Below are 21,124 nucleotides of genomic sequence, written 5' to 3'. Positions count from 1 at the left end.
CTGGAAGGCAGTTTTACCCACTGTTAGTTGCACATGGATAGTCTCTGATGCTTCGTGCTTTGCCACCAACCTGGAGGTGTGGGTATCTTTGATGAATATCGATACTCCCCCTCCTTTTGTGGTTCGGTCCAAGTTTTGGGGCCGAAAAGCATGGTATGAGGTATAACCTGGTAGTGCTGGGGTGCTCTCAGGAGCCCTGAACCAGGTTTCTGTTACTGCACAGATATCGATGTTCTCCATGCTAAGGAGAGTTTCGAGTGCGTGCATCTTGAGGTTTAGACTTCAGGCGTTGAGTAGCATTACTCTTAGTTTCTTATCCCTTGTGATACCTATGGAGGTGGGTTTGAAAACAGGAAAAACATATAAACGGACATGCACATGGCAATACTGATATAAATGCAGTTGAATGGGGACATCTATGTCAGTTAATGTGCATAATATGGTAATCAAGCCTTCAAGACATTATATATCCCAGACTAGAATAGGAACTTTTGCAAATGATTGTGTGTCAGTTCAAGCAGAGAGTGTACCAGGTCATAAGGATGATTAATATGACTGACGCTTTTGGAACCAGTATTATCATGTTCCTTACACCTAAAACACCTAAAACATCAACTACTACAAAGGAAATGCAATTACAGGATTGTATTCATTCCGTTTTTTTTACTGGGACTCTGCCTTGACATACCTGCAGTGTCTGGCAATCGGGAGCAATATAGTCCATAACCAGGACAAAGACGGATATCATGGATGACATGTACCGATGAAAAGCATCATAGGATTACTTAGTGTTGTATCATACTTTCACTCAGGTAAGGAGTGACTATCACTACTTCTAGCTTATGCAATCTACTGCTAATTTGTGTAATAAGCAATTTGGGTTTTAACTCTCTCATGGTTTCTCATCTCTTTTTAGAAGTTCAATAAATTATGCAATTAAGTAACTAGTCCAAATATCCTGGCTCTGTGTTATCGACAGCTACAGCCCAGACTAAAACCCACACAACCCAAGTTTGACTAGTGGGTTGGGCACTGGAAGGGCCTGCTTATCCAGTACAGAAGGATTGCTTGTACTAGTCGGACCATCATCACTATCTGGACAGAAGCCTGTAGGCCATAAACTGGGGATGTGAGCTTTGTCCGTTCAAGATGGTGACATCATCCCCCTGCAGTGTATGAGTGGAGATTATGCATACACTGAGGTGGGGCTCCAAAAAGGTTCTTCCACAGTGAGAGCAGCCACCGGGGTGAGGTTACTACATACGCAAATAAAAAGCTGTAATTACTGCCTGAATGAAAGCTCAGCAACTGGCTATTGCCCCTCACGGAACAAATGGAGTGACAAACTCTCACCATAAGAACAAAGAGGTCACCAGATAACAGAGTTAATGACTAGCAGAGAATCCTCAGAAAAGTAAAGAGTGCATTTATGGTTCATTTGTCTCTTTTAATAAATACATTACTGACAAGTTATCAAATGCACCATGTAAAATGCATGCATCCGTTTACTAATCAGAGTTGTCAAATGGTCCAATAATATATCATGTTAGCTGGCTATCTTCTTGTCTGGTGTGACTAACCTTTACTTCCTTCTACACAGCCAACTATTTTAAATGGAGTTAAGTCACTGCCAATACTTTACTTATAATTATGTTCTGTTGTATTCGATTAAATTTATGAAAATGGAGTAATATGAAAACTGAGTAATATGAAAATCAAATCTGTTAAAAGTTAAGTTTAAATATCAGGTTCACACATCTGTCAGGTAGTTCTTTATGATGTACCAAGACAGAAATTGTGATAATCACCACTCCATGACTGATCCTGTTCTAACAGTTAGGGAAACAGTCATGTAATTCACTGATCAAATGACCAGCTACACTGACACCCAGATAACAGATGTTAATAATGTCAAAACCACAAAGGTTCTGCACATGCTCTGGGAATTATCCTATAGTAGATTTATCCGAATGCAAGTGTTTCTGCAAGGGTGGCGAGCCTTCTTTGCACCCCTGCTAATTATATACACTAACTCAGAGATCACACAATCAACAGGGAAAGGGAATAATTCACCTACTTGGTGACGGTCTCATTTGATCCAGTGCCTGCAACACTGCAAGAGACCGTTGCATAAATTTCCTGAAACGCTGTTTAAATCAGTTAAAAGTTCTGCCAAATAAAACCAGGTGTTCACCATGCTTTCAATTACATGACAAAAAATGGAGAGGATTAACCCCCATATACTAGCTTCTTCTTCTTTCAGCTTTTCCCTGTTAGGGCTCGCCCCAGCGGATCACCTGTCCGCTCATGATTGGCAGTGGAGTTTTATGGTGTTGAGTTACCAGCCTGGCACCCAACCTTCCACGGAAGGCACACACTCACACCTAGGGCCAATTTAGAGTATCCAATCCACCTACAGCATGTCTTTGGGATGTGGGAGGAAAGCGGAGCACCCGGAGGAAACCCACCTGACCACAAGGAGGGCATGCCGACTCCGCACAGAAGGCACCCCAGTCGAGGAACGAACCAGAGAACCTCTTGCTGTGAGGCGGCAACAATAACTGCTGCACCACCATGGCCGCCCAATCCCTATGTACTTGCTATAAGTCTGAATTCAGCAAAGTTCTGAGAAAGGTTAGAGTTCTGATAACACAGACCTCATTTCAGGAATCTGATTAGGCCACGTGTGTTACCTCACAAATGGCCATTACAGACCAGACTGACTAATGCGGCATACGCACGCTTACTGCACACAGTTCATTTTATTACCTCTACTTTGCTTAGTAATTTAATAAATTAAAGGTATAGCTAAATAGACAAAATAAGAAGAATGCAAAACACACTTATTAGAGCAGGGTACAGGTGAAGAACTTAAAACTGCTTGCTTTGAGTTTCCTTAGCTGCTGCTGCATAGACAGTAGAATATCTTAAGTATCCGCAAACTTCTTGTGTGTACAGTATATTTTTTCTTCAAATATTTCTATCTAAACCAGTATCCTACTATTTTGTTAAAATCGTTGTCCAAAGTAATTTTTTGGCACCTTTGTATCTGTTCTTAGACTGGTTTCCTCGGTGTAGTCAAGGCAATCCTCAAATCTGCATGCAGTAACAAGCAGCTAATCAAATTCCACCACTACATTCTTTTCTTTTTTAATGATTTTTTTTTTTTTTGAGCATACAGCAATAAAGAAAATGTCTGGACAGTACCTCACAAAGTTCTTTTACAGCTGATGAAGAACTGGAGCAGTGTGTTTCAAAGCTAATGTTTCTTATTTTACATGTGTACAAGCTTCATCAGTTGTGTGCGCCCATTACAGCTAAAAGTTTTTTTTTTACAGGCTTTTTTACTGCAAGGAAATTCACAGTATAATTTTTAACTGATCTTGTGGAGCTTTACCTGAATGTCTGGCTGGTTGTAGCATGCAGGTGATGCATTCTCTTCTGCTGTGTAGCTTGTCTTTGACATTAAGGAGTCCCCTAGTGGTGGTATGTAATGATGTGGACTTTCTTCAGTTCTACATATTGTTTTCTGAGAGAAAACTGAAATTATTAAGTACTCAACAGTATGACCATCAGAACAGCTAGAGCCAAGTAAAGAAAAGTACAGTTGTGTACCTACCATACATGTAGATGTTCGACTGTATTCACTGTTGCAGCCATTATACTTGGGTTATCCTGCTGGCAGGCGACCCGTAGTCAGCCAGAGTTCCAAAGTCTTGGTCGGGCGTCGGTTGCTGTCGCCTCTTCCCTGACGTCAGTGCGCTAGGGGTATAAAAGTTGCAACCGACGCCATTTTCTTCAGTTTTTCTTGCCCCAGATGTCAGGTGCCCCCAGATATGAAGGCTGTAAAGATAAAAATATGCCAAACAACCACGCATATATTACTATAAACATTTCTTTCTTCTAAAAGCAAATACACCACATAGGTTGTATACAGTTGAGAAATACAGAATAGTCCCAGCAAAGAGGGGGATGGTGGGTGGGTAACCAGGACTGCAACAGTGAATACACTCCAACATCTACATTTATGGTAGGTACACAACTGTACTATGTTCATCGTGTTTCACTGTTGCAGTCATTACACTTGGGTAGAATCCCAAAGCTGAGGTAGGGTGGCTGGGTCTAGATTGGATTTGGCGAGGCTAACAAGCCCTGCAGAACTGCAGTGGCAAAGCCTGCTCTGGATTTGGAGTAGAGAGGTAGGTGGTAGTGCTTGGTAAAAGTGTGCACTGAGTTCCAGGTTGCAGCTTCTAATATGTCTTTGGTTGGTACCCCTCTGAGGAAAGCTGCTGAAGTGGTTGCTGCTCTGGTAGAATGAGACCTAATGCCCTTAGGCACAGATTTGCCACGTTGTGCATAACAGAAGCGGATGCAGTGTCCTATCCATTTGGAGATGTTCTGCTTTGTAATAGGTTTTCCTTGTGATCCTGCAGCATATGCTACAAACAGTTGCTCAGTTTTTCTGAAAGCTTTTGTTTTGTCCAAGTAAAATCGTAGCTGCCTGTGTATATCCAAAGAGTGCAGAAGTCTTTCCCCTTTATTCTGGGGATTTGGGTAGAAAGTAGGCAAATGAATAGTTTGGAAGGCCACATTGGAGACCACTTTTGGCATGAATGTTGGGTTCGTCCTTAGAGAAACCCTGTCCTGGTGAAAAATGAGGAAAGGTTCCATAGCCATCACCGCCGAAACTCTTCTTGCTGAAGTTATTGCTAGGAGCAGATCAGTTTTCCATGACAAGAATTTTAGATCAGCTGTGCTGGCTGGTTCAAATGGAGGCAGTGTTAGCTGAGGTCCCAAGTAAGCACTGGTGCTCTCCTAGGGGGTCTTATATTCTTTGCCCCTCTGAGGTACTGTCGTAGTAGAGGATGTGAAAAAATAAGAGAATCCGTATTGCAATGAGCTGAAATGGCAGAGGCATGGATTTTAACAGATGAAAAAGATAGGCCTTTGTCCAACATCTCAGTCGGGTATTGCAAAATCTGAGGCATATTAGGGACCAGTGGGTCGAGCCCTCTTGCCTGGTTCCAAGAACAGAATCTCTTCCATTTTTCTGCATATGATTTCCTAGTGCTGGGTCTCCTGACTTCCAAAATTACATCCATAACAGCTTTAGAGAGAGGCGCAGTCTGAGTGGCTACATTATCTGCCATGCTGCCAGGTTTAAGGTTCTGAGCTGACTGCAGAATGATTGTTTTGCTGTGTCAGAAGATGAGGGATTTGAGGTAGAGGCCAAGGTGGGCCTTGGGACAAAATCTTTAGGATTGGGTACCAGTGTTGGCGTGGCCAGTCTGGTGCAATCAGGATCATTTTTGGCCTCTCGTCTGACTTAGAAGCACCTTGGTGAGAAGAGGCATTGGAGGGAAGGCATAGACTGTCAGGTTTTTCCAGATGAAAGATAGAGCATCCACTTTCCATGCTTGAGAGTGACAAGTCCTTGTGCAAAATTTCTGTAATTGGCAATTGTGAGGGGAGGCAAAAAGATCTATGTCAGGGCGTCCCCACTCCCTTGTTATGTTGAACACTTGTGGATTTAGCTTCCATTTGTGAGGATCCATGAGATTTCTGCTTAGTTCGTCTGCCAGTGTATTTTTTGTTCCTGGCAGGAATTGTGCTTGCAGATGTACCTGGTAGGTCAGTGCTGTGTTCCACAAACTCATGGCTTGTCTGCATAGGGGGCAGGAATGTGTGCCCCCTTGCTTGTTTATGTACCACATAACTGTGGTATTGTCAGTCTTTATTAATAATTGTCCTGGATGTATTAGGTCCTTGAAGGCTGTCAGGGCATTCTGTACCGCTAGCATCTCTTTTTGATTGATGTGAAGATGCATTTATTCCTTGGGCCACCTGCCCTGAATACATTTTCCTGCCATATGTGCTCCCCAGGCATAATCCAATGCATCCGTTGTTATTGTCTGCCTGGCTGTAGGTAAGGTGAAAGGCTGTGCCTTGTTGTGGTGACAGACCTGGGGCCACCATCGAAACTCTTGTTGTAGGCAGGGAATCAAGGTTATGATTGTCTCTAGGCTGTGACAATGCGGAGTCTAAACACTTTTTAGATACCATTGTAGTTTCCTCATATGCAGTTTGGCATATGGAATTAGTAGAATGCAAGATGCCATGAAACCCAGGGCCTGCAGAATTTTTCTTGCAGGGAGCTGGGTCTTTGTTGCCATCATTTGAAAGTAATGAGTCAGTTGCCTTTGTCTGGCGTGAGATAAGCCATCTGGAAGTTGTATTTAAGCTTGCACCCTGGAAATATTATCTCTTGAGAGGGCACTAGTTTTGATTTATTTTCGTTTACTGTGTACCCTAGGCAAATTAGCAATCTTTTTACAAACGCCAGGTGCTTTAGAAGAATGTCCTTGCTCTCTGCTTGAATAAGGTAGTCGTCCAGGTAGGGATATATTTGAATTCCCTTTTGTCTGCAAAATGCAATTACTGGTGCCAGGAATTTTGTGAAGACCCTGGGCGCAGTAGATAAGCCAAAGGGCAGTGCAGACAATTGATAATGCATTGAGCCTGCTATAAATCTGAGGTATCTTCTGCACGATTGTCTGACTGGGACTTGCAGGTATGCCTCCTTGAGATCCAAAGTAACTAGCCAAGCCTCTTTGCCCAGCATGGGCAGCAGTTGTTGTAGTGTTAACATTTTGAATTTTGGAACATCCAGGAAAGTATTTAGGATTGACAGGTCCAGTTTTGGTCTCCAGGCTTTGTCTTTTCTGGGTACTAGGAAAAGTCGTGAGTAAAATCCTTGGCCCTGTTCTTCTTGTGGAACTTTTTGAATAGCTCCCATATCCATAAGAGCAGCAATCTGTTTTTGTGCCTCTGCCCATTGGTTTTGTGTCAAGTTTGGCATACCTTTTAGTTTTGGAAGCGTGTGGAAGTGGAACCTGCACCCTTGAGAAACTATATTCAACACCCATTGGTCTTGGGTGATCATGTGCCAATTATTTGAGAAAAGTGCTAGCTTTCCCCCTAGGGGTGCTGTCAACTGGTAAGAGCTTGGCATTTGCAGAAGGAAGTCATTGTGACTGTTTCCTATAAGGTTGTGATGTGTCTTCTCCTCCTTTGGGGGCTGAAGCACCCCATTGTTTAGGTCTGTAGGAGCCTTGGGGCTGAGATCTGCCTCTTGGGCATCTGTATCTACCTCTTTGCGGCCTGACACTGGAAAGGGCCAATTTTTTTGAAGGCCAGTTTCTGCTAAATCTAGGTGGTTGAACCTGTAAGAAATCTTTCAGTTTGCATTGACTTTGCTTTATCCTCCATTTTCTTTAACACCTCTTCTGCCTTAACACCAAACAAAGTATCATGCTGTAGTGGAGCATCCAATAATTTTACTTTAACATGGTCAGGTAAACTTTGTTCTTTCAACCAAGCATGTCTTTGAATAACTGAGCCTGTAACTGCGGCTCTACAAGAAGCCTCTAATAAATCAAAACCACATTGCAGAGTATGCTTTCCCACTTGTTCAACTGCATGCAATAAATCCTGCATTTCTTTACTGTCAGGACCTTTTATATTTATAACCATTTTCTGCTTTAACAATGACATGAGATACTGTTGATATTTAAAGCATGTGAAACTGACAGTTTAAAGCTCTTACAGCTAAAGTAGCAGAAGTGTAAACTTTTATCCCCATCTGTCCAGAGCTCTGGGATCCCTATCTGAGGGAACAGGATTTTTGGCAGTGGAAGTTTTAACCCCTTTAGGACCCTGAGAAATAGTTTCTGGGTCTGCAGCAGGGTTTTTGTAAAGAAATTTATGAGAGTCAGGGACCCTGTAGTACCTGTCTGGCTTTACTGGTACAGGGGGTAAAGAATCTGGAGACAGACTGGATTCAGAAAAAAACATCATCTACAATATCAAGCACATGGGGGGATAGCTAGGGGCCTGTGCTGAGGCAATAAAAAGAAATCTCTGAGCCTTTTCTTGGATTCTGAGTAATCCTGGCTCTCCCAATGGAAATGCTCCCTCATGGTGTGCAGGGTTTCCCCAAAAAAGAGTGATCCTCAGGCGGTGAGGCTGAAGGAATTGACTCTTCAGCATCAGAGTCCTCATAGGGTGGGAGAGAATAGCCCTGGTCAGAAGAAAAATCAGAAGAAATGGAAACCTGATCAGAGGAATCAATCAGTGTCTTGCTTAGGCCTTTTGTCAGGAGGGGGGTGGGAGCCCCTGATTAAAGTAATAAGGTCTTCGGCCATTTTAAGCACCTGTTTCTTTGGCATGAATGACTGTTCTGGAGAATGCTGCACTTGTTTCCTTGTCTTTAATGGTGTTTTTGACTTTGCCTTTGCTGCTGTAGTAGCTTTAATTGTAAGCTGTGAAGGTCTGAAAACACCCTTGGAAGCCGGTGCCTGCTCAGCGGCTCCGGACCCATCTGAGGGTATATTTTCCGAAGGCCCAATACCTCTAGTTTCCACAGGCCTCGGTGTCTCCACGTGGCTGTCAGTTACGGCCTGTGGCTCTGAGGTAGCGGGTGTCAGGGGCTGCGAATGCGCCTCACTGAGAACCGGCGACTGTCCTAGAAGAGACTTGCAACGAGTGTCCAAAGGAAGGTCAGAAACCAAGCCCTTTAAGTAAGCACAAGCACTTTATTCACAATAACGCTAAAAAACAGAAAAATACGTTTTCGACACAAAATCCAAGTCTTCATCAGAAGTGAACAATTAACAGTCATCACTGAAACACTTTTATACCTTTCCAGTTGTGCAAATTGGATAATAATTGATCAATCAAATTAGTTAATTGAACAACTAGTATAAATAATAAAATACATAAAATCATTTGTTAAACTTTCCAAGTTAAAATATATGGTTTTGAAATACTGCCATAAATAAATATATATTGATTCAACAGTTTAAACTTTGAAATTAAAATTATATATCATAAAATTACATTTAATTAATTTAATTTTAAAACAATCTCCTTTTAAATTACTATGTGGTTAAACATATCTCCTAAAAACATTGTGTATAATGCCATCTCGTGGCTATACTTCACATCACAGTTTGGCTGCCCTTAATTTTAAAACTGAAGAAATGGAAATCATATCATTTAAACCTGGTGGTTTTGTGGAATCTAAAATAATTTGCCAAAATAACTCCCTATATTCAAGTTTGGCCTCCCACATGCCCCCCCCCTCTTAATTCCTTGGGTACAATTTCCAAAACATAAAAAAGAAATTTAGCCTGCGGACAAGTCAAAGTGCGTCTGTAAAGGGCATTTTTATTGTTTTGCTTCCTAATTTCGTAACTGTGTTCATAAATACGGTTTCTTAACTTTCTCTCAGTTTTTCCTATATAAAATGAAGTGCATACCTTACAAGTAGCAATATATACCACACCATTGGTATTACAGTTGGAAAAACATTTACTGGTAATCTCCCTGTCTCTTGATGCAACTAAGATATTACCTTCGTTAAGTATTAAGGGGCATTGTGGACAAGTACCACATTTAAAAGTACCTGGTCTTTTTGAAGAGATGTTGACCTTTCCAAACTCAAAAAGTTGTTTGAAATTTAAATCTTTACGATATATAAATGTAAGTGTTTTATTTTCTAATACCTCTAAATCAGAAATCTCAGTAAACCTATTCCATTCTCTGGTTATAATCTGTTTCACCACTCACGGAATTTTTGTATTACATTAAAAACACAACAAACTTCTTGGACTTTACTCATACTTATAATACAGACAACCTTACCTATTTGGATGTTTGTATTAGGAAGAAATTAGGTGGTTTTTCATCCAGTATTTATCGAAAGGAAACATTTTCCAATTCTTATTTACATTATAAGAGTAGTCATCCTCATTTTCAGAAAAGGAATCTGGTTAAGGGACAGCTGGTTAGGGTCAGCAGAATGACCTCTGGCGATGATGATTTTTTAACTGAGTGTGCAAAATTAATGGAAATGTTTAGCAAACGAGGTTATCCAAATTCCTTACTACAAGAAGTAATTGATTCAGTGGTTCAGGAAAGGAAAAATAGATTTGCCCCTATTCTTGGAAAACCTACCCAGGAGGTTAAAGGAACGAGCATTCATACCCAAGAAGGGAAAAAGTGGGATGATGCATACATTATGGATTTTTCTGGAGATGCAGGAGTGGTGAAACAGATTATAACCAGAGAATGGAATAGGTTTACTGAGATTTCTGATTTAGAGGTATTGAAAAATAAAACACTTACATTTATATATCGTAGATTTAAATTTCAAACAACTTTTGAGTTTGGAAAGGTCAACATCTCTTCAAAAGACCAGGTACTTTTAAATGTGGTACTTGTCCACAATGCTTAATACTTATCAAGGTAGTATCTTAGTTGCATCAAGAGACAGCGAGATTACCAGTAAATGTTTTTCCAACTGTAATACCAATGGTGTGGTATATATTGCTACTTGTAAGGTTTGCACTTCATTTTATATAGGAAAACTGAGAGAAAGTTAAGAAACCGTATTTATGAACACAGTTACGAAATTAGGAAGCAAAACAATAAAAATGCCCTTTACAGACACACTTTGACTTGTCCGCAGGCTAAATTTCCTTTTTATGTTTTGGAAATTGTACCCAAGGAATTAAGAGGGGGCATGTGGGAGGCCAAACTTGAATATAGGGAGTTATTTTGGCAAATTATTTTAGATTCCACAAAACCACCAGGTTTAAATGATATGATTTCCATTTCTTCAGTTTTAAAATTAAGGGCAGCCAAACTGTGATGTGAAGTATAGCCACAAGATGGCACTATACACAATGTTTTTAGGAGATATGTTTTACCACATAGTAATTTAAAAGGAGATTGTTTTAAAATTAAATTAATTAAATGTAATTTTATGATATACAATTTTAATTTCAAAGTTTAAACTGTTGAATCAATATATATTTATTTATGAACAGTATTTCAAAACCATATATTTTAACTTGGAAAGTTTAACAAATGATTTTATGTATTTTATTATTTATACTAGTTGTTCAATTAACTAATTTGATTGCTCAATTATTATTCAATTTGCACAACTGGAAAGGTATAAAAGTGTTTCAGTAATGACTGTTAATTGTTCACTTCTGATGAAGACTTGATTTTGTGTCGAAAACGTATTTTTCTGTTTTTTAGCGTTATTGTGAATAAAGTGCTTGTGCTTACTTAAAGGGCTTGGTTTCTGACCTTCCTTTGGACACTCGTTGCAAGTCTCTTCTAGGACAGTCGCCGGTTCTCAGTGAGGCGCATTCGCAGCCCCTGACACCCGCTACCTCAGAGCCACAGGCCGTAACTGACAGCCACGTGGAGACACCGAGGCCTGTGGAAACTAGAGGTATTGGGCCTTCGGAAAATATACCCTCAGATGGGTCCCGGAGCCGCTGAGCAGGCACCGGCTTCCGAGGGTGTTTTCAGACCTTCACAGCTTACAATTAAAGCTACTACAGCAGCAAAGGCAAAGTCAAAAACACCATTAAAGACAAGGAAACAAGTGCAGCATTCTCCAGAACAGTCATTCATGCCAAAGAAACAGGTGCTTAAAATGGCCGAAGACCTTATTACTTTAATCAGGGGCTCCCACCCCCCTCCTGACAAAAGGCCTAAGCAAGACACTGATTGATTCCTCTGATCAGGTTTCCATTTCTTCTGATTTTTCTTCTGACCAGGGCTATTCTCTCCCACCCTATGAGGACTCTGATGCTGAAAAGTCAATTCCTTCAGCCTCACCGCCTGAGGATCACTCTTTTGGGGAAACCCTGCACACCATGAGGGAGCATTTCCATTGGGAGAGCCAGGATTACTCAGAATCCAAGAAAAGGCTCTGAGATTTCCTTTTATTGTCTCAGCACTGGCCCCTAGCTATCCCCCCTGTGCTTGATATTGTAGATGATGTTTTTTTCTGAATCCAGTCTGTCTCCAGATTCTTTACCCCCTGTACCAGTAAAGCCAGACAGGTACTACAGGGTCCCTGACTCTCATAAATTTCTTTACAAAAACCCTGCTGCAGACCCAGAAACTAGGGTCCTAAAGGGGTTAAAACTTCCACTGCCAAAAATCCTGTTCCCTCAGATAGGGATCCCAGAGCTCTGGACAGATGGGGATAAAAGTTTACACTTCTGCTACTTTAGCTGTAAGAGCTTTAAACTGTCAGTTTCACATGCTTTAAATATCAACAGTATCTCATGTCATTGTTAAAGCAGAAAATGGTTATAAATATAAAAGGTCCTGACAGTAAAGAAATGCAGGATTTATTGCACGCAGTTGAACAAGTAGGGAAAGCATACTCTGCAATGTGGTTTTGATTTATTAGAGGCTTCTTGTAGAGCCGCAGTTACAGGCTCAGTTATTCGAAGACATGCTTGGTTGAAAGAACAAAGTTTACCTGACCATGTTAAAGTAAAATTATTGGATGCTCCACTAGAGCATGATACTTTTGTTTGGTGTTAAGGCAGAAGAGGTGTTAAAGAAAATGGAGGATAAAACAAAGTCAATGCAAACTGAAAGATTTCTTACAGGTTCAACCACCTAGATTTAGCAGAAACTGGGGTGATAGCCTAGTATCTACCTATGAACCTATGAAAGACAGGTCAGATGTTAAAAGCCACTCGTCAAATACATAAAGAAATATCTGCTTGGTCGGACCTGATGTGAGAAAAATACTTGCTAGACTAAGGAGCAAAAACTAACTTTTAGGAGCTGAAAGCTGACTATCAGATTTACAGCAGGAAGAATCAAAAACATCCTTCAAGGTTAGCATTACAGGAAGAACAGGTATAGTAACTTATAAAGCATACCTCCTCAAGTGAGGGGCATCCATTTGTTCCCACAAAAAATGCACTATTCATCCTGCAGAGTGTCTCAGAAAAAGAAAACTCTAAAGGAGAAACTAGCAAAACATTCTCGGAATCCAGTGCTTATGAGAAAATATGGTAGACTACCTGTCACTGTCAGAATCCTTTGATAATTCCCCAAATCCTAAAGATATTTTAAAAGTCAGGTTTACATTTTGCTGATGTTCCACAGGATTCAAAGCCTGTAATAAACCCTTAGCTAAGGTTAAGCAATTCTTCTTTATTAACAGACGTACTGTTCTCAGATGAAATATGTCTAACCTTTTGATCCACCCCCCCCCCCCCCCCAACAGACATCCCTAGGAGGAGAAGATCAACTGAAGGATGGCACTTCAAGACAAAAAACATGTCTCTTGTTTTTTACAGTTCTTAATTACTGGTATTACCAAATATCGTTGTCATAACTCATGCTTTACAAGTATATCTCCACATTACTTCTCTAAAATATACCCTCACAGCAAGACGTTGTCCCGTTCGATTCTCAGCTAGAGCGTCTTCTGTGTGGAGGCATGCGTGAATGAGCGTGCCTTCACTGAAGGTTGTGCGTCAGGGCTGGTAACTCGGCATGTAAAAATCCACTACCAAAAACATTAGCGGACCGGAGTTCCGCTGTGGCGACCCCTAACCAGGATAAGCCGAAAGACGCAACAACAACTTCTCTAAAATATACACATAACCCAGACTGTTATCGCTGAATTGTTACTAACTGTACAGCTCCTAATGTTTAGCTGTTGAATGGTAGGTGAAATGGCCCCTGTACACGTCCTTTTCAGCCACAAAGTGGGCTACAAGGATGAAAATTAGAAGTTATGTACTCACCATAACGTTCCATCTGAGTAGGTGTATTCATTTGTCTGCAACCTGTGGGTTATGGATCCGATATCGGATCCTAACCGGCATGGTTTTCCAGCTATGGATCCAAGCTCTCAGCTCCTCCCCTCACCCATAATGCCCTGCTCTACCCTCATGACCTCAGATCGAGTTTGCCAAAGCAACAACACCCTAAAAAGGGTAACATGGAATATGCAGGAAACTGAAAGGCCAGGGGGATAGGAGGGCGGGATGGTTGCAGACAAATGAATACACCTACTCAGATGGAACGTTATGGTGAGTACATAACTTCTAAATCTGAAGTAGGATATTCATTTGTCTGCAACCTGTGGGACAGAGTCCCCAGCTACCTGAATCTTGGGCGGCCATCATGGAAGGATATTCCGGAGCACCGCAGAGCCAAAGGATGCTCTACCCCTAGATGCAAGATCCAACTTATAGTGGGAAATAAACGTATGAGATGAAGCCCACGTGGCTGCTGCACAAATATCATCTAGAGGAATCCTAGCCTTGAAGGCTGCCGAGGTAGATACTGACCGGGTTGAATGGGCATGAACACCCTCCGGTGCGGGCCTTCCTGAAGCTTGATAAGCCAATAAGATGCACTGTGAAATCCAGCGGGACAGAGAAACTTTAGAGATTGGCTTGCCCAAATTGAATTTTGCAAAGGAAATAAACAGCTGGTCGGATTGCCTATGACCAGCCGTCCTGTTCAGATAAAATCTAAGTTGCCTGTGAACATCTAGTGAATGTAGCTTATATTCACCTTTGTTTTCATATTTAGGAAGAAAACAGGGAGGTTAATGGACTGATTGATGTTTGCTTCAGAAGCGACTTTAGGAAGAAAGGACGGGTTGGTCCTGAGGTAGACACGGTCCGGATGAAATACCAAGTAAGGAGGTTTAGCTGATAATGCTTGAAGTTCAGAAACTCTCTTGGCGATGTAATGGCTACCAAAAGGCTGTCTTGTAGGACAAGAATTTGAGATCCACCGTAGCCGCTGGCTCGAAAGGAGGCGGTCAAGGCCTGTAGGACCAGAGAGAGGTCCCAAGGAGGAACTGCTTGTTTTATAGGGGCCTGAGAAGAAAAGTACCTTTAAGAAAAATTTTACACAATTTGGCTGACATAAGAGGATTAGAGTCATGGCCAATGTGATAGTGAGAAATAGCCGCCAGTTGTACTTTGACTGTGGAACTGCTGGCACCATCGTTAAAGAGAGTGGTTAGAAAGTCAAGCACTAAAGGAAGAGGAACCGTGAAGGGATTCAGGCCTTGCCGCTCCGCCCACAAAGAGAAGCGTTTCCACTTGCTTCGTAAACCTTTCTAGTGGATGGTTTATGAGCTGCCACCAAAATTGCCTTAACCGGTGATGAAATACCGGGAGTCCTAATCAAGAGTGGAACTGGAGCAGCCAAGCGGTCAGCTTCAGGTTGTCCAGATTCGGAGGAGGAATGCAGGATGGATGGGATATCAGATCCGGGATGGGATCTAGAATCCAAGGAGGATTCACCGAGTGAGACCTTAGGAAGGGGAACCAGATCTGTCGAGGCCAGAACGGAGCAATGAGAATCATTCTGCAACCCACCCGAGAGGCTTTCTGAAGAACTTGGAGCATCAGAGGCAAGGGTGGATAGGCATACAGAAGACCGGGTGGCCAAGCATGCACCAGAGCGTCTCTTGGGGTACCTCCGGAGGAGGTATTAGAGCGAAAAACTGTCGCACTTGGTGTTTGAGGGAGAAGCAAAAGATCGCATGAAGGGTTCCCCACCGTGCGAATATGCGTTCCGCTACTTGACAATTGAGAGACCACTCGTAAGGGGTCAGAATGGTGCGACTGAGCTTGTCCGCTAGGATGTTGGACCGACCCGGAATGTGCGTTGCTATTAGAAAGCGATTGGTGGAGATTGCCCATTCCCAAACTCTCATGGCTTCTCGACAAAGAGGGTAAGACCTTGTTCCCCCTTGCTTGTTGATGTACCAGACAACAGACATGTTGTCCGATTGAATTGCAATTGTTCCCAAGGGAAGAAAGTCCTGAAGTGCTAGCAACGCTAAGAGCACTGCTCTCATCTCTAGAACATTGATATGCAGTAAGGTCTCTGAATCGTTCCACGTGCCTTGGACGGTCCGGCCATAAAGTGCCCCCACCCGAGGCGGAGGCGTCCGTGGTCACCGTGGCGAGAGGGGAGAAGCACAAAATGGGCGGCCTTTGTGGAGATCCGGGAGTGGAGCCACCACAAGAGGGACCGCTTGCAAGCCTTGCTGATCGCTATGGGATGATGCATGGGGAGAGCAAGGTATGACCACTGTACTAAGAGCGTCCACTGTAGAATGCGCATATTGAGCCTGGCAAGAGGAAGAAGTGCTATAGCCGATGCCATGGACCCTAGAGCCCTCAGGACCAACTCCGCGGAACAGAACTTGAATGGAGAATGGCCCGCACCTGGAGCTGCAGATTTAGAACTCTGTCCGCAGTGAGGAAGGCTCGTAAACTCCTTGTGTCTAGCCTGGCCCCTATAAAATCTAAGAGCTGTGTGGGCCAGGTTGGATTTCTTTGTATTTATTGTGATGCCCAGAAAGGGAGCAAGATGGAGAAAGGAGTCTCGCCAATAGAAGTAGATGCCTTGTTGGGGCGGTAAGAAGCCAGTCGTCCAGGTAGGGAAAGACCTGCACCCCTGAAGCCTCAGGTGGGCCGCTACCACTGCTAATACTTTGGTGAACACCCTGGGGGCTGTGGTGAGACCAAAGGGAAGGACCCGAACTGGTAGTGACTGGCTCCCAGCCGGAAGCGGAGAAACCTCCTGGAGCGCCTGTCCATCAGGATGTGGTAGTACGCGTCCTTGAGGTCTATCGAGCACATCCAGTGATTTTCTCCCAGAAGGGGAGAATAGATTGCAGAGTGACCATTCGAATTTTTCTTTGGGGACTGCCAGATTCAAGAGAGAGAGGTCTAGGATTGGTCTTAGTTCCCCGTCTTTTTGGCACTAAAAAGAATCTGGAGTAGAACCCTGATCCGATCTGGTCTGGGGAACGGGCTGGATGGCTCTTTTCTTTAGCAGATGGCCAATTTCGGCCGAAGGGGGCGGCGGTTGACCGGGTGGGGCGTCTGGGAGGGACTTCAACTTTGGAAGGTAAAGGAAAGGAATGCGATATCCTCTGGATATGATTTGGAGAACCCAGCGGTCCGATGTTATGGACTCCCATGCCGCTAGGTGCCCCGAAAAACGTCCCCCGACTGCCTCCAGAGTAGAGCAGTCTGGCAACCCCTCAGGGTTGCTGGGCGGGCCGTTCAGAGAAAGGTTCCCTGGACCCGAAGTTTCTGGGAGCCCCTCTGCCTCTAGGGCGGCGTCCTCCCTGTCCTCCTCTGCCACGGAAGGACTGGTTGTCCGGAGCAGGCTGGGACTGCTGCGACTTCCGGAACCACATCTTCTTCTGACCCTTTTGGTTCCTAGAATAGGGCCTCTGGGGTGCAGAGAAGCGGATTCCGACGGCAGACAGCGTCTTCCGTCCTTTTCGCTCTGGGTCAACGTCTCGCGAACGGTCTTGCCAAACAGAGCAGAACCATCAAAGGGGCGTTAACGACGCTTTGAAGGGCTCAGAAAAATCGCAGTGACGGAGCCAGGCCTGGCGTCTAGTGACCAGTCCTGTCCCCGCAGCTCTAGCGGCGCCTTCCGTTGCATGGGAGAGTAGCCGCATAGAAGTATTAGTAACTGACCTAAGAGTGGCCATACGGGTGGAGTGCAGAACTCTGTCCTCCGAAATGGACTCTGGGGGGGATGCAGCGTATTCTTTAATAAGATCTCGCTGCATCCTAATGACATGTGCCAAATAGTTCAGCGCCCTTACCGAGAAGGTCGCCGAACTAAACATCCGCTTCCCCAAGCGGTCCATCATCCGAGACTCCTTGCTCGGTGGGTGGACTGAGGGACTCTCCTGAGCCAGTTCCCTCTTTGTGGCCGCCGCCAACATGGCATCTACCGGAGGCCCCTTACTCCAATGGGCCCGGTCGGATGGCGGACTAAGGATCCTATCCGGTCTCTTGGGAATTGGCTCCACGGTGTCCGGTTCCTTCCACGCCCTGGTGGTAATAAGGTCCACCAGGGGTCGGCAGGGGACACCCAAGAGGTAGACTGGCCCGCTTCAAATGCCTCCAAGAACACGGACTCGTCCGAGGAAGACTTGGGGCAGACCACCCCTTATACGGAGCATTTCCATGATGTCTCCAAATGAGACATCCTCGGCGGTTGACCGTGGGGAGCCTTCCCCTTCCTCCAAGTCCGTGTCTTCTGTGAGAGACTCGGGGGAGTCAATGTGCCTCCTTTTGCACGTATGCTTGCGAGGGACATCCTCTGGGGGGCTGTCAGAGGAGTCCTCGCAAGCAGCAATTTGCTCCATAGGAGCAACTTGGGGCACAGAAACGGGCTGTCCCAGGGGCCGGATGGTGGAAGCCTGGCCCAGTGCAGAGGGAGCGGGGACGGAGCCGGAACAAGTGCCGGGGTCCGGAGACCCTCAACAGAGCCCTCTCCACTACATCAAAAGCCGAAGGGAGCCGACTTGACCAAAGGATCCGACAATCGGCTCCCCTCGGATCCGAAGAGTGGACGAGCCGGCGCCGGCGCCGGATCCGGGACAGTACGCTCCGACACAGACGGCGCCGAAGGAGCACTGATCCCCGGATCCGAGGCTCGGATCCAGGCTCGGAGGTCGGATCCGACGCACTCGAGGGCAGGGTCGGATCCGGTACCAAGTACTATCGGCGCCGACCCACCCCGGCTCGAAGCTGCTCGGCTCCAGCTGCTCCGAACCCGGATAGCGGGTCGGAGAAGGAGCAATAGGCTTAAAAAGGGTGTTGAGCTCCCCAGAGGGGAGGCAAGAGCACTCCCATCTGCATCTGGGCCTGGATGAACCTTCTCATCATCCGGTCCAGATCAGCATCAGAAAGGCTATATGTAGATCTCGACGAGGCTACCGAGGTAGGCCTGGAGTGCCTCCTCGATAGCCTCGACGGAGATCGGGTCTCCTCCTCCTCAGGACCCGGTGAAAAGGACACAGGGGACCGGAGCCGAAGGAGGAGACCGAGCCGACACGGAGCCGGGAGAAGCCCGCTTGGCTGGCGGGGCCGAAACAGAGGTCTCGGCCCGCCGCTTGTGGTGCTTCTCCCTCCGGTCCTTTTTTCTAGCATCCCTCTCCTCTCCAGAAACGGGAGGTTGAGTCCCAGGAGCAGGAGGGGGTGCCACAGGGGGAATAACCGTAGCCACAGTTGTTCCCGAAGGAGCGGAGGCCGGAGCCGAGTCTGGCGGTAAAAGACCCGCCAAGACAAGCTTGGACCTCCGCTCCCTCAGTGCCCTGGGGTTGAACCCTGCACAAATGGAGCAACCAGATGTGAGGTGTTCAACCCCGAGACACTTAACACACCGAGTGTGGCCATCAGCCGGTGAGAGCTTATGGCCACACTCGGAGCATTTTGAAAAAATAGATTTGGGCTGATCAGCCATTCAAATCTATAAAGCTACTAAAAGTAACTTAAACAAATACAGACACACAGGCCCAACACACACTCTACGCAACAGCGAGGGGAGGGAAAAAAAATTACTTAAATTAACTCTAAATAAAACTATCAAAGAGGGAAACCTAAACTTTCACACAGAAATACACAAAAAACTTTAAATTTTCTGATTTAACAGGTAAGAAATAACCACTTAGCTGAGAGCTATGAATACAAATCCAGTCACCAGCGCGGCAAACGAGATCTGAGGTCATGAGGGTAGAGCAGGGCATTATGGGTGAGGGGAGGAGCTGAGAGCTTGGATCCATAGCTGGAAAACCATGCCGGTTCGGATCCGATATCGGATCCATAACCCACAGGTTGCAGACAAATGAATATCCTACTTCAGATCATATTTTATACCGGTATGTATATCAGTATGTAGAAAATACTTAAATTTTTTAATTTAATTGCTAACTGATAAAAGAACTCACCACTCCACAGCTAATTTTCAGCCAAGGTGAAGGAAACTGAAGTACTCAAAGAAAACTTCTGGATATCACAGGAAGAACATAGACCACACAGCAATAAGCATAAGCTAGACTTGTGAGATGCAAAGGAAATGTTTTAAATCAGTAAGATATTAGTGGCAAATACAGTCAGTAGTACAAGTACTGTCACGAGCAGAATGAAGTCAGTTGAAATAGACAAGCACACACAGCTAAACAACGCAACAGATTAAGTCACTCGACTAGACTAAATAGCCTGTGCCATATAGCCACCAAATGAAATTACTGAGGGTGCTCTCGAGTTATAACTGCTGAGCTCTGCTACCAAGAATCCAAAGACTGCCTGCAGACCATATTAAGGGAGACGTTCCCATTATCTACTAGTTACCACAGAGTGTATTTTGCTTTGGTCTGTATGTCAACTTCTGGAATTCGTAAGGTTGCTTTTTAATGTTTGTCTTATAGAGCACAAGTTCAAAGGTCCAATAAGAAATAGCAACACCACTTCAGAGCCATTTAATGGCCATACAGAGAGGCTAATGAAAGGGACAGTAAAAAATAATCTATTTTCATGCCGGGAATTAGCCATAGAGATGAGCTTCACATGGAGTGGACTGTCAGCAACAATGAGGGCACCTTATGCACAACCCATGTCCACTTTGCCTCTCCTTTACAATGGATGTGATGCTCTCAGACTGTTGGCCTTACTGTCTGATTTCACTCTCAAACTGGAGATGCTCCTATATAAGAATGAACTCCAAGTGTCCCCAGGCTGAGGAAATGCAGAACACTGCCCTCCTTTTGTCAGTCCACTTATAAACAAGCCCCTTAGCTTATGTGCTGCTAGAAGCAGTTCTTAACACCAACCCCTGTGGCTGACTGGCGCATCAACAACACTATGGGTGACCTCTAAAGCTCTCCTACAATGCATACATTGTCCAAGGGCTACCATCACTGGTTTATAGTGCCATGTTCACATCCTTCAAGAGACTGGCCCTTGTCTATTGTGCAAGCCTACACTTTCATGGCCACATGTGCTCCTACAGGGAAACCGCCATTCCCTCACCCTACATGGGCAAGTCATATACTGCTACTCTTCATCCTTCCCGCCGAGCTCTTCCAGTGCCTGACATGATGTTTGAATTCAGATTCGCTGGGGTCCAGTCAGGGCTAAGTGAAGAAGTTTCCAGATTGCCTGGGTACCATAGATCCTCTACATAACAGCTAGAGTTAAAGTATGGGTAGCGACATACAGTGTAAGGCAGTGCAGTAGCCCACAGCAGCCTGGGGCTAGTTCTGTGCTAATGAAATGTTCATCCTGCTTGCATGACCGTGTGTACTTTGTACAATCCATTTATTTCCACACATTTCCTGAGATGCAAGTACCCCAGGGATGCAACAGAAACCAAAGACTACAATAGTGCTGGACAAGATTAATCTAAAGGTCAGCTAGAGTCTCTAAACCTATTTGTATCT

The 21,124-nt window shown here is 44.5% G+C and overlaps 1 protein-coding gene across 1 annotated transcript in view; it reads right to left on the bottom strand.

Moving 5' to 3' along the window:
* Nucleotides 1–21,124, bottom strand: part of MRPL55 (mitochondrial ribosomal protein L55) — a 172,339-nt gene that overhangs the window by 99,699 nt on the left and 51,516 nt on the right. Inside the window, exon 3 of the mRNA XM_044085974.1 lies at nt 3,398–3,529. Within this exon, the coding sequence (XP_043941909.1) occupies nt 3,398–3,529 (132 nt within the window). The remainder of the gene's footprint in view (nt 1–3,397; nt 3,530–21,124) is intronic.

The sequence above is a fragment of the Protopterus annectens genome, chromosome 10.part0 (assembly GCF_019279795.1).
Source record: "Protopterus annectens isolate FY-2018-M chromosome 10.part0, PAN1.0, whole genome shotgun sequence".
Classification (NCBI taxonomy): Eukaryota; Metazoa; Chordata; order Ceratodontiformes; family Protopteridae; genus Protopterus; species Protopterus annectens.
Note: the sequence above shows the minus strand (reverse complement) of the source record. Positions and strands in the feature narration are given on the sequence as shown.